The 13,198-nt window shown below is 40.9% G+C and overlaps 1 protein-coding gene across 1 annotated transcript; it reads left to right on the top strand.

Moving 5' to 3' along the window:
* Positions 1 to 377: 377 nt before the first annotated feature.
* LOC139217909 (thyroxine 5-deiodinase-like) lies at positions 378 to 1,834 on the top strand. Its single transcript, XM_070849410.1, has one exon. The coding sequence runs from the start codon at positions 433 to 435 to the stop codon at positions 1,237 to 1,239; it is 807 nt and encodes a 268-aa protein (XP_070705511.1). The 5' UTR covers positions 378 to 432; the 3' UTR covers positions 1,240 to 1,834.
* Positions 1,835 to 13,198: the final 11,364 nt, after the last annotated feature.

Here is a 13,198-nt window from a genome sequence, read left to right as displayed (position 1 = left end):
GCTTCTTTTCCCCGAGTCTGAGGAGCAACCGTGCGCTCAGCCACAGCCAATTAAAACTAACCCAAGTGTCTCACAGTGATATAAAATCACATCCATCCACTGTCATGTTTTATCTGCACATGTGGACTGAAGACACAACCCGCACCCCCCCCCCTCTCTCTCTCTCCCCCTCTCTTTCTTTCTCTCTCTCTCTCTCTGGATCTTTAAAGCCCAGAGCGGACGGGAGGTAATCCCCACCATGTGAGTGGGCGGTGCGGGTACCGGAGGCGTGCTTTTTTTTCTTTTTCTTTTTTTCCCCATTATTCAAATGCTGCTTGTACCTATAAAAAGAGTGCCTGTGTGCGTCAGATAGTTTTCTCCAATGGGTAAAGGTGACTAAATACTAGTTTTCTCTTTCGCCGGCCCAGTCGCATCTTATCGGCAGGGGAAGAGATGATGCACGACTCCGGCGGTGTCCTAATGGCGAGGGCGCTGAAGCACGCAGCCCTGTGCCTGATGCTGCTGCCCCGGTTCCTCCTGGCCGCCGTCATGCTGTGGCTCCTGGATTTCTTGTGCATTAGGAAAAAAGTGCTGCTGAAAATGGGAGAGAGGCAGGACAGCCCGGACGATCCGCCGGTGTGCGTCTCTGACTCTAATAAGATGTTCACCTTGGAGTCCCTCAGGGCCGTGTGGTACGGCCAGAAATTGGACTTTCTCAAATCTGCGCACCTCGGCAGCGCTGCGCCCAACACCGAGGTGATGCTGGTCCAGGAGCGGAGGCAGGTCCGGATCCTGGACTGCATGAAAGGGAAGAGACCGCTCATCCTTAACTTTGGCAGCTGCTCCTGACCGCCATTCATGACGCGCCTGGCGGCGTTTCAGCGCGTCGTGAGCCAGTACGCAGACATTGCGGACTTTTTAGTTGTATATATTGAGGAGGCGCACCCGTCGGACGGCTGGGTGAGCTCGGACGCTCCGTATCAGATCCCCAAGCACCGCTGCTTGGAGGACAGACTTAGAGCCGCTCAGCTGATGCTCACCGAGGTGCCGGGGAGCAACGTGGTGGTGGATAATATGGACAACTCGTCCAACGCCGCGTACGGAGCCTACTTTGAGAGACTTTACATTGTGAGGGATGAGAGAGTGGTGTACCAGGGGGGCAGAGGTCCAGAGGGATACCGGATTTCCGAGCTTAGAAACTGGCTGGAGCAATACAGGAACGATCTGGTGAATTCCCAAAGAGCGGTGCTCCATGTGTAGTGAGAGATGCTGAACTGCTCTGCCCATTCTGCTTAAGTGTCCAACTCACAGTGCAAAATATCCAGATGCTGCTATCAAAATGTTCACACACGGCACAGTATGTTGTTCCTCTTGCATACAGACATTCAGGACTCTGACAAATAGCCTAAAGTCATGTTCAAGCCTAACTCTAGGCTAGGCTGTTATGTTATGTTGTGCTTGTCTCGACCTTAATTGATTGCTCATAGCGATTGTCTTTATTTTTTTGTATGGAAAAGTCTTGAATCAGTTGAAGCTGGATTCAATTAGTGATCACTCTATTTTTCTACAATACCGGTGTGTGTGTGTGTGTGTGTGTGTGCGTGTGTGTGTGTGCGTGTGTGTGTGTGTGCGTTCAGGCTAATATCTCACTCTGGTGTTTCTGTGAAGTTCGGTTTTTAAAAGGCGAGGCCAGAAAACCGACACTGATGTTTCTGACACCGGGAGCGGGTCCATATTAGCAGGATGCCTTCCTCGAAGATCGACTGCCAAACGATGTAATGTTGAAACAATGTAATTGAACAAATGTTTTTAATAAATGTCAGATCACACGTTGATGATTTGCTGTCTGCTGTGGAACAAACACCTCCAAGTTCTTCCTCTTCTTATTCAGCGCACAAGACAACGGGATGAATGTGTGTTGAAACTCTCAGACGTGAGGTTAATGTGTTGCTCCCCATGTCTGATGACGTAATACCATGCAGGTTTTCAGGATGTTTCATGATGAGTTTATCTTCAGATGATTGCTTATCTCCCTGTTCTGATTTCATCTTTTTTACCCCCCCCCAGATTTACTTCCTCTTGCTCCTGCAGTCACACATAATAAGGTCAAACTGATCCCCCATTAGGTCAGTAATCGACTGCAGAGTGTAAATACTGTGCCCTTGTGACTGATTAGTGTACCACTGACTCTTTATTAACCATTTTTTAGCTATGAAACATGCAAAAAAAAAAAAAAATGAGGCTTGAAATCACCTTTTCACATGTAGGGAAAAGAGTAAATGGAAGAGGGCTGTTTTGTAACAGGGTTAATCAGAAGTGATCGTAAATCAGAAGTGATCGTAAAAACCCAGTGATGATCAAAAGGCAAATGCCAGGAAAGGTTGACATTTCACAGTTCAGCAGAAAGTTCTTTTTTGTTAATTTAATATTAGTTATTCTCTTTATTGAGTTTAAATAATCCCTTTTTTGGCAGCTAATCTGAGGAATTGAGTCAAGTCATTACTGATCTGATTCAGGGACTGATTCAAAAGAGTGAAAGCTATATATTGTCTTAAAAAACAACTGTGTCATGTCTGGAGGAAATCACCCCCACAAACAGAACCTCAAAGGATTCTTGTTAGAATAGAATAGAAAAAATCCTATTTGTTCAAATGTTTCTTTTATGTTAAACGTAATGAGCTGTCACATTTTCTATAGGTGGATCAGTCCGAAGAAACAAAGACAGTTGAGCTGATTACATGGTGTGATGCAACATCTTTAATCCATTTATCTTGATCTCTTTCATATTTTCTCATTTTTACTTTTTCCTATAGGTGTATGTGGACACACACACACACACACACACACACAGGGATTCACACACAGACACACAGCCTCGTGTAATTAGGATTAGAGAGCAGTCTGATTACTGTCTCATCCCACCAGGCTGTGAACATGGTAGTGGGGGTGCTGAGGGGGCCGCAGCACCCCCTACTGCCAGGTATCATAAGTTTATGCATAAAAAACAGTTTATAATAAAAATGTTTAACCTTTTTTTTGATATTTTTGTATTTTGGACAAAGTGTATGCCTTTGTTTGTGGCGAATATAACTTTAATTTCTTTGAATTTGGTCCACCAAACAAACTCCGCTGAGTTCATAGCCTGTTCTCACAAAGTAGGACTCCAGGATTCCATGGCAGCTGTTCTGTTTTCACTACCAACTTTTCATGATGTTGCAGAAAAAGATTTGGGATTTTTTATCCAAGAAATCTAAAATGATCAAAGTTTGCTGACTCAGTCGTTCATCGAGATCCTCCTGCCCAAGCTTTCCCCCCCAAGCACCAATGAGACAGAGATGACATCGATCCAGAAAGCTAAAGCTAGCTATAAAACAGCTACAGAACGCAGTCATTGTCATTGGCCACTCAGCAGGAGCTAACCCAGTTTAAGCCCATGAAGGTGTACCTTTAGGAGGCCGCTCCTGTCACCACAGTGTGTTATGGCAACTTATGCTTGACTGAAATATTCACTTCCTGCAGCTTGTGAGTGGCTGCTCAGGAGAGACAATTGGGTGTCTGACAGACACATCCATCCATTATCTTCCGCTTATGTGGGGTCGGGTCGCTGCGGCAGCAGCTCAGAATAAAATCACAGACCAGCTCACACATGCTGTTCAGCACAAGATTGCCTCTCAGGCACCTGACCGTAAATATTATGGGCCCACCTCTGATGGAGGCACCTTTCTGGTCCTTGTGAGGCCCACGTAAGCAGCCTTTAGAGTAAGCAAGAGTTTGGCTGTAATCTCAATGCATTGTATTTTAACAAACTATCATAACCTGGTTTGATGTTTGCTTGTAATTGGCAGCTGCTTCACCCAACACTGCGGACGGCTTTCTCTCATGTGTGTTCTTGCTGTGTATGTGATTAGTTTGATCAAAGCATTCAGATATTTATTCAAACTGGACTTTCTTCATCCAGAATAATCTATCAAGGATGTGCATCATAAATAGATGTTACATGATTTTAAGTATCCAAAGCATCTAGACTAATGAAAAAAATGCATGAAGTTTGCACATTTCCAGCAAACCCAACTTGTCTCTGCTGTCAAGACAGATTTTTTCTGCAGAGAATCAGAGGTTCATCCTGCTCTGACAGTGATAGCCTTCTTTATTATTTCTCCTGACCTTTAGTGTTATCAGTCAATCTCAGGTCAGCACCATAATTTTAAAAAGCTCTTTGGTCAGACATCGCTGATTGACTGACCCTCTTATCACTGTGTTTGTGCGTGAAGGGCTGTAAGTGATTTTAAAGGGAGGTTCAAATGGGGCTGTCTCTTTTTCTTTTTATCATAGAAATAGTGAAGGAGTTTTCAGCTGGGAGGCAAGGGGGTTATTTCAGTTCCCCTGCACTCAGCTCACCCTTCTACTTATACATTAATGCAGTGTGCTGCATAAGGACACTCCCACCCATATAATGCGTGCATGTGGTGATATAATGAGAATCATCGAAAGCACGAAGGAACCTGAATGCATTAAACCCACACAGCAGAGACTTGGTCCATCTAAGAGTAGGGGGTGCTGAGACTGTAGCCTACCTGCTCAATGACATCACAGAAAACACAGTTGCTCAGAAGCTGAACTGAGCTCAGGTCAGCCTCTTTGACTGAATAAAAGCGATAATTGTCACACTTGAAAGGTCTATTTATGCCAAATGTAACTTTTAGAACTTATTTTTCTTTTGGAAAGCTAAGTTGATTTTGATTTTTCAGTCACTAGCCTTGCACATTTGCATACATTTGCAGGTGAAATCGGGTGAAATATTCTCAATCTAAGCCAACAACTTGTTTCATAAGCAAATATAACACGTGAGAACTTTGGGTCATGTAATGTGGCTTACATAAAGGCCGAACACTGATGACATACTGCAGGCATTACGACTTGTCATGGAGTTTTATCTGATTATGCCACTGTTTGCAGCAGATATGTTATCTGTCTTCCAGAGAATCTAATTTTTTCTACATACTCAAAGTTTTAAAGTGTGTGTTTACACAGGACAGCAGTTCAGGTGCTTCACTTTATCATTACAAAATAAATGCGTCAGTATAACAGGGACATTTGTGAGACAACATGGTCAAAGCTGATTCTCCTCACCGATCACAGGCACCTTTCGGTTCATTTGAGTGAAACTAAACCCTTCTCTTTTTTGAACTATTTTACTCCTAATACCTAATTTCATATACTGAGGAAAAGGTAAATGTCAGTAAGTAGTGTTTGAAAATGAAGCACGCATTTATCTTTTGCTTATATCTTTTTATAGAAGGGTTTCTCAACGTTTAGATGGCTGAGAGCCAGTTTAAGGAGCCAGCATACGATTGAGGGCCACACCAGAAAATTGCACACATAGATCAAAATAATTCCAAAATCAATAATTTTTCTATTGAACAAAGATCTCTTACAGTCTTGTTTTAGAAACATAAGATTTAATTGCAAAATAAGTTCACGTATTTTGTTAAAATCCTGAAAATCTCCTCTTTCTCCCTCATTAAAAGAATTCTAAAACCAGCGACAGAGAGAAAGACATTTTCACTTTTAGCAGCTATAGGAGCTTACAATATCACAGCAACACATTATTTTTATGATGATTGTTCTTATTAGTTATGAGCCATAATGATTATGAATTTGTCACTACATCAACATAACTTCTCTGACTTGTCATTTGTAAGGTCTTAATTCCCTTTGGTCACAAATGTCTTGTTAGCTGACTCTGTCTCCATCGCTTGCTTTAGCCAACATCACCAGCGTTGTCGTGCAACCAGAGGCTCTTTACAAGCTGTCATTCCTCACCTGACAGACACTTGTTAGGGGGCGCAGCTGGACTGAACTGGATATAACACACACATTTCATGGCACGTTCAGGGGCCCACACAAAATGCTTCCGTAGTCGCATCAGTGTCTCCATTGTACTGAAGGCAGCTTGAAGGTCTAAATGTGGAACTTTTGTGACACTCAATATAAGCAGTAAGTCGTGTTTCAAACTGCGCAAAGTCTCAGTTTGTTACAAATTAAAGACAAAGACGTACACACAGCAGACCTTTAATCACTCTATACTGAACTAAAAAGAACTGAAGTTAATCTAATTGGAATGACAGTATGGTTATTCCTTATTTATACACACATGCATCTATTAAAAAAAACATGGTGACATTTTGTGTTAGCAAGTTCTGCTGCTTAATTTCTGCATTTGTCTCCCAGACATACAGGCACCAGGCAGAAGACCATGTTGTTGGGACATTTATATAATTATAAAATGCGATTTGATTTAGGCCAAACAATTTCTTTGCTGTCTTGGCCAGCACACAAAAGATTTTTACTCTCAGTGAGGGAATTTCTAGTTAAATAAAGTTATTAAGAATTGAATAACACACAAAAATAGTCTCAAGTCATATTCCCTCTAGTAGCATGCTGGGGAATTCCAACCTGGGACTCTAAAATATCATTTATAGCAAAAAGCCATAAAGATAAGACATTTTGGCCACATAACTTTTATGCTCTAATGTTATAGCATTAGCACCCTATTACATCCTATTTCTACAAAAGTACACTTAATGTCTATTTAAAGCTAATAATATTAACACTGGGTCAAATTTGTAATGACAAAATGGTCACTAAAACCACACAGAATTAAAACTACAGAGTCGTTTTGCGTCTTGAAGCTCATTATTTTGGTTTTTCAGCACAGAAATTCTTCTGGTTCTTGTTTATCCTGCCAGAACAGCAAAAAATGCTAGTTAGTAACTAACATGGAGCATTTAGTAGCTAAAGAGCCAAATATTTCTCCCAGGAGTTGGTGGAGACCAAAAATAGAGCTAAAACAAATTGAATGTTGGACATAGACAATCATCAGGTGATCATGACTCCAAATTAATGCTGATGTTGCTTTGTGTCTTCTGGATGTGTAAATAGGCAACTGATTGCTAACATGTTCACCTAATCAACTTTAGAAGATAATAGTATGTCAGTGTTGTGTTTAATAAGATCAATGACTGTAGCTCCAGATAATCACTAATAGTAAGCTCATCTATCACAGAAAGAATAAAGTTTTTCCTGATAAAATACACTTTTCATCAGCATATATCATAGGTTCAGAACTAGGGGTGTAGGCTTTGTTGGCATTTCTTATTTTTAAAATGATTTTCTTTATGTTGCATTGTATGCACATATTTCTCTCCTGGATTTTTTTTTTGTTGTTGTTGTGCCTCCAGTCACTCATGACTCCACCCATGACTCCACCCATGACCCCACCCCCTGCATGATGCTGGATTACTTGGAGAACAAGAGGCCCATCCTGGTCATGATTTGGTGCGTCAAATGACAGCGCCCCCTCCTGCTTTGAACCAGGGCCTCAAGTACTGTCTTGGCACATGTCAAAAAGCATTGTCAAGCCCTGCAGTCGTGTACAGATCATGAAATCAGATCATTATTCAGTTTGAGACAAGGTAGCTAGAGCTTGACAGGACATAAAATGCCTTGTTTAAATGATGTCTCTTCATCTAGCCAGTCCCATGACTTTCCATTTAGCTGCAAGCCCTTGAAGTCATATGATGTAGAAAACAAGGTTTGGAACCATGGGACAGTGTATCCAGGCAGAGAGACACTCGATAACACACTTCACAATTTTAGATGTCCTGACCTTGGTGACCTTCAGAGTAATATTAAAGCTTTATCACAGGAGAGTTTATGTTTGGTATAAGACCAAAGACAGAAATATGGCTGTTTATCAGAGACAGGTTCACAGCATTTTAATAGAATCAAGTCTGAGCCTTGTGGAGCGGGGATATTAGTCTCATATAGTGTATAGAAATGTGCAGACAATATAACTTGCGACAACAATGTATACAAATGACAAATCAAATGGGCTAGACAATAACATTAGGGGGTTAGAGTCAGTTTCATGAGCTATGCACACAGCATGAACAATAATAACTTTATTGAAAGAATCATAGGAGCACTGAGGAGTCATGTCCAGTGGGGAGTTGACCAGAGATCATAGTTTCAAGTCATAATTTGACTTTGATATAAGTTTACATAAGTTTATGAACTTATACTGTATAAGAGGTGCGAGACCAGTGTTCAACTGACTGTGCTTTGAAAGACACATTTTTTTCTCATTTCACATTTGCCTGTTTTGAAACAAACAGACACATGTATATATGTACAAGTATATGTAAAATGAAGTTATACATATGTAAAAGTCCCTGGATATCATTCCCTCTCTCCAGGAAAGAAGTCGGGAGATGCTCACTTGATGTGACCAACTGAGACTAAATGCAATTAGCTTCACATGAACTTTACAGTGGATTCTTCTACAGGATAATGTGGATTTTGTCCTTCATCTCTCACTCTTCATTATGAATGAAGAATATGAATATGAGAATATGGAACTGCTTATTGAAGTGCTTGTTTCCACATGCTGATATCTTTAGTTATTTATCATTAATCTCAATTTGTCAACATTTTCAATAGTGTGCTTGATTGCAATATTTTAATATTTTAATATTTTATCATTATCTCTACTGTTTTTGTTTTCATAACTATACAACACAGTGTTTACTTTCTTTTGCCAAAGTGCATCTGTGCTCATGAATATTCTGCACAAATGTGCACAGATGTGCATAGATTCAAATGCCAATTAAAAAATATACTTTTCACACATTTTAAAGGGTATACATTGTGCAAAATGTGCTTTTTAATGTCTTCCATATTCATTTATGTCCCAGTGTATCAAAACCCTCAAACCATGAGAAAAGATCATCCTCTTTCTTTTTTTTCTTTTCCATCCATCAGTAAATTTGAGTGAAAAAACACACGGTTTAGATTTGGCCTTGTTTGTGATGTCACATGCAGTGATCTGTCAAACGTGCCTTTAGCAGATTGATGGTCCTGCCCACTGAAAAACTAAATCCACCTTGCTGCCCGCCATTGTTGTTATCTCGCTAACGCTAGCACTGGTAATAAGATGTCGAAGGTACGATCAAAGCCTGCAAATTGTGCTGACGTTGGCTGCAAAAAACCCACACAACAAACTTCATGTCTATGTTTATTTTGAGTGGAAAGGTGACAGAGATGTCCCCTTCGGGGACAGCAGCGCCGATGCACAAGTTGGTGGGTGGTGCTTGCTCATTCCTGTGGGAAATGACTGGGCTGTTCGGGAAGGGGGGGTCTTAAAGAGATCAAAGCTAAAACAGAGCGTTTGGAAAAGAGTGATAAAGTGGGATGGACTACACGAAAAATAATGTGTTTTTTTAAACAACAGCGTGTAATCTTTTTCTCGTGGGACTACCAAATACAAGAATAAACCTGAAAATGAGCATACTATGTCTCCTTTAAAGTCTGAAAACAATACTGACAGTACATCAAAAGTCCTACGAATATCTTTAAAAACTCCTTCTCTAAAAGTGTTATATGAAATATGAAGTCTCAATTGTGTCTTTTTTCAAATTTTGCAACTGTGTTACCATATAGTTAAATAAATAACAATGAGATATTTTGGGTAGGTGCATTTTGCATCTAGTATGTATTCAAACAACCACAAAATGTTATCCAGTTGATACAATTATTAGTTTATTATACTTTATGTCTTTCTGAAATTCACACTTCTGTATTTCAGCACATGTGTATGAGGGGAGTGAGTGATGACATATAAAAGCCATCAAAAATTATTCTTTGAACAGCACTTTTAGTGCCAACAGGCATCAGTGCATGTGGACATCCAGTCAGAACTGTGATGAGACCTCTTCAGTTGAAGCTAAGTTTTTATCTTAATAAATTTGTATGAGGGGCAAAGACTGAAGTATTTACAGATGTTACATGTAATAACTTTCAGAAACGTCAATCATGATGAAAGGAGGCTGCCTTGGAGAAATGATAAAAACTAATTAGATTACCAAGAACATGCAGGAAATGGTAGAAGGCCAATGATGCAGACAATAATTTAGGGATGGAAAGTAGATGAATCATTCAGTTAGGTTCTTTTTTTTCTTTTGGAAAAAGTGTCAGTCTGGCAGCCAGTCACTCTGCACATCACCTCAGCATGGCATCTGTATCCCGGTTGCCATGGCAGCGCGGTTGCTATGAGATCAATTTATCTGGAGATCTGGCAGTTGCAGATGTCACTGGGTGCTGCTCTCAATAACAAAGCCTCGGTCAAATTACAGACAGTCAAGGCTCACACTCGTTTCTTATTCTGACCCCGACTGACGGAAAAGATTTTAATATAGACAGAAAACATCAGTCAGTGTGAATATCTTCCTGAAGCGAATACTTCACAGTTTGCTGTTGTAAAGGCATCCTCCCTCCTCTGATCATTGTCAAAAACACCGAACCAAACGCTCTGTGGTGCATTCAGTACATCAGATGAATACCATGCGATGTCAGTCAGGATCAAAGTGCAGCTGTGACATACAGTCTCTCCCCTCCAGCCTCACTCTTGTCTCCCATCCTCCTCCACTTCAGAGCCTCAGCGCTGCGCGGCCCCTGCATGACGCACGTCTCTGCACCTCTGACGTGTGGATCTGTGCAGAACTGGGAATACCACCTACTTGCATTCAACGAGTTAATGCCCTTGAGTAGCACATGAAAATCTGTTTATTGCTCCTCTGTCTTTATCACAAAGGGGCTGTAATCAGTTTTTGAATCAATACATGTGAACTCAACTCCAAAATTCTGGTTCATGCAGGGTTAACTGTCTATTATTTTGAGGTTAAGACTTGTTTATGACAAGGGTAAGGTTAGCATTCGCCTCTAAGTGGATGTAACTCAATACAATGTCCTCATAAGTATCTCTCTTTTCACCGCAAAGCTGTGTGTGAAAAAAGAGAGCAGTGGCTCAGCTTTAAAGTCTTGAACACACCTCTTCCATGTGTGTCCCATTAATGCTGATGACCCTCTTAACACTGCCCACCTGTTGCCTGTGAGCACAGGCTGAGCCCCAGGGAGCCACGCTGGCCTCTATCACACAGTGAGGGGAGTGTGCAAACTCTATTTCAGTAAAAAAAAAAAAAATTATCATGTGTTTTTGAAATGGAGTCATAAATTCTCAACACGAGGGGGAAATTTTCTGTCAAGATGAAAGATTTTCAACATATTCGCCTCAAATTTGTGTGGCTCTGGGCAAATTTGTGTCCACTCGCATCTTTCGAAAGACTTTATATATGAACGTACCACCCTCTGGACGTACCTGTGGCCTTTTAAGACTGGCATTTGATGTATTTGTACTACTGTTGCTCGGGGTAGCAATAGCAATTGGAGCAATTAAAAATGTCAATGACAGACAACACTATCAATACCAGATTGTAATCAGAAATTGTTCAAAAACTACATTTAATGTGAGTTAGGAGACTTTTAGTTGTTAGTTAGGAGACTAGTTTAATGTTGATGACCATGTAACGGCCGTTTGAGATCCCTCTGGGGTGTAGGATTGTTGGTGGTTTCATAAGTGGGTTTTATAGGCAGCCCGCTTAATTTCCTCGGGGCTTGGTTTCAACCCACTGCATTTACATGATTCTGGCTCAAGAATGACATATTTTACTTTATTACTTAAGAGTGGGCCAAAGACTTAGAGTAGTCATGCCGGTTGGGTACAATGAACACACTAATAAAATCCATTTGAAATAGTTAATTCACAACTGCTGAATGATTTATTTAACAATCACCACACAGTAAGACCTGTGGTGTACTGCCGTTGAATAACATCTGCACCATTCATTGAAATCCTTGTCATCCTTCAGCTGATGTAGTGCCAGAGACGGGGTCAGGCCGCTCGTCCATGCTATCTTTGGCAACACGGTGAAGGGAATGTTTCATTTACATAGCAAACAACATAATGCAGCACGCGATGGAAGCTGAGATTGTTGACATTGGACGTAATCATCTCATCATGTAATAACAAATTGATTCGGTAGAGCCAGTGTGTGGGAAGACTAATGTGGAACTGACAGTGTCAGTGCGGGAGGTTTCATCTGGTCAATGGATGTACTGTTTGGTTCCGTGTGGACATGTCAAAAAAAAATGTTTTCCCGTTACCATACCTGTTTAACATTGTTCTTATAGAAATGACTGTGTTGTCATTATGCACAGATTCTCACAGATATTAGTGGTCCATGTTATCCATCACTCTCCATTAAATGTCCTTGTAAAATGTTACCCCAGCTTAATGTAGTGTTAAACATAAGGGCAATACAACGAAACTCAGAGCATGTGATGGCTGTGTGCATTGTCAGTCAATAGAATAAATAAAAATGATTTATTCATCAACTTTTCCAAAGCCAAACTGGACACTCTCCACACCTCAGAGGCATCTTACCAACAGGAGCTCCCACGAGTATACAGCAACCATCAGCCGCGACTCCTCCTCATACTGCTCCCATTCCATTTGTCACAGGATTCCTGAGGTAAGCTGAGGCAACGTGTTTCCTTACGCATTTCTGGTTTACACACCATGTGCAGACAGGGGTTGCAAACGACCATGGCCTATGAATTATCTGGAGAGGGTAGAGAGTTAGTCCAAGCAGCAACAAGGACACAATGCTCAACCCTCCTCCTGGAACTGGTGGACGTCCAGCAGATTATCCACCTCCACCACTGACAACAAAATCAATAAAGTCAGCGAGACACTATACCAGGGGTCAGCTGAGGTTCTCAAAATGTTTATGACTGAGTGTGTTTAAGAGAGAAGCACAGCAAAACTGCAAACATAAAACAAAACAATTACAACGCAAAGCATTGATTTATCAAGCATTGATAGGCCAGAAATCTTGTCCAACAGCAGAGAGATTATTGTAATCTTTTTAATTCTAATTATTAGTGATATGTGTCTGATGTTACATCGACATAACTTTACTGTTCTAACTCTTTTACAAACTTCTAACTTTTACAACTTGTAGATGTAGCACATCACAGTCTATTTCAGTTAATAGTGTAGCTTCGTGGTGATGACGTTGGAGTCATGCAACCATAGTGTAGTATATTTATGGCCGAACGTCAGCTCTTTACGTCTGTCAATAGCATATGCTTCAAAAATGATAAAATCGGTGTCCATTTGAGAAGATTATCTTACTGAACCAAATGTGTAAACTTTGCCACAGAGCTAAATTTGTGCAATAACCCAAAATCCATCCATCGTCTTTACCGCTTATCCTTGAGGGTCGCAGGGGGGCAGGAGCCAATCCCAGCTGGCACTGGG

The sequence above is a fragment of the Pempheris klunzingeri genome, chromosome 18, assembly GCF_042242105.1.
Source record: "Pempheris klunzingeri isolate RE-2024b chromosome 18, fPemKlu1.hap1, whole genome shotgun sequence".
Taxonomy (NCBI): domain Eukaryota; kingdom Metazoa; phylum Chordata; class Actinopteri; order Acropomatiformes; family Pempheridae; genus Pempheris; species Pempheris klunzingeri.
This window is presented reverse-complemented; position numbering and strand designations above follow the sequence as displayed.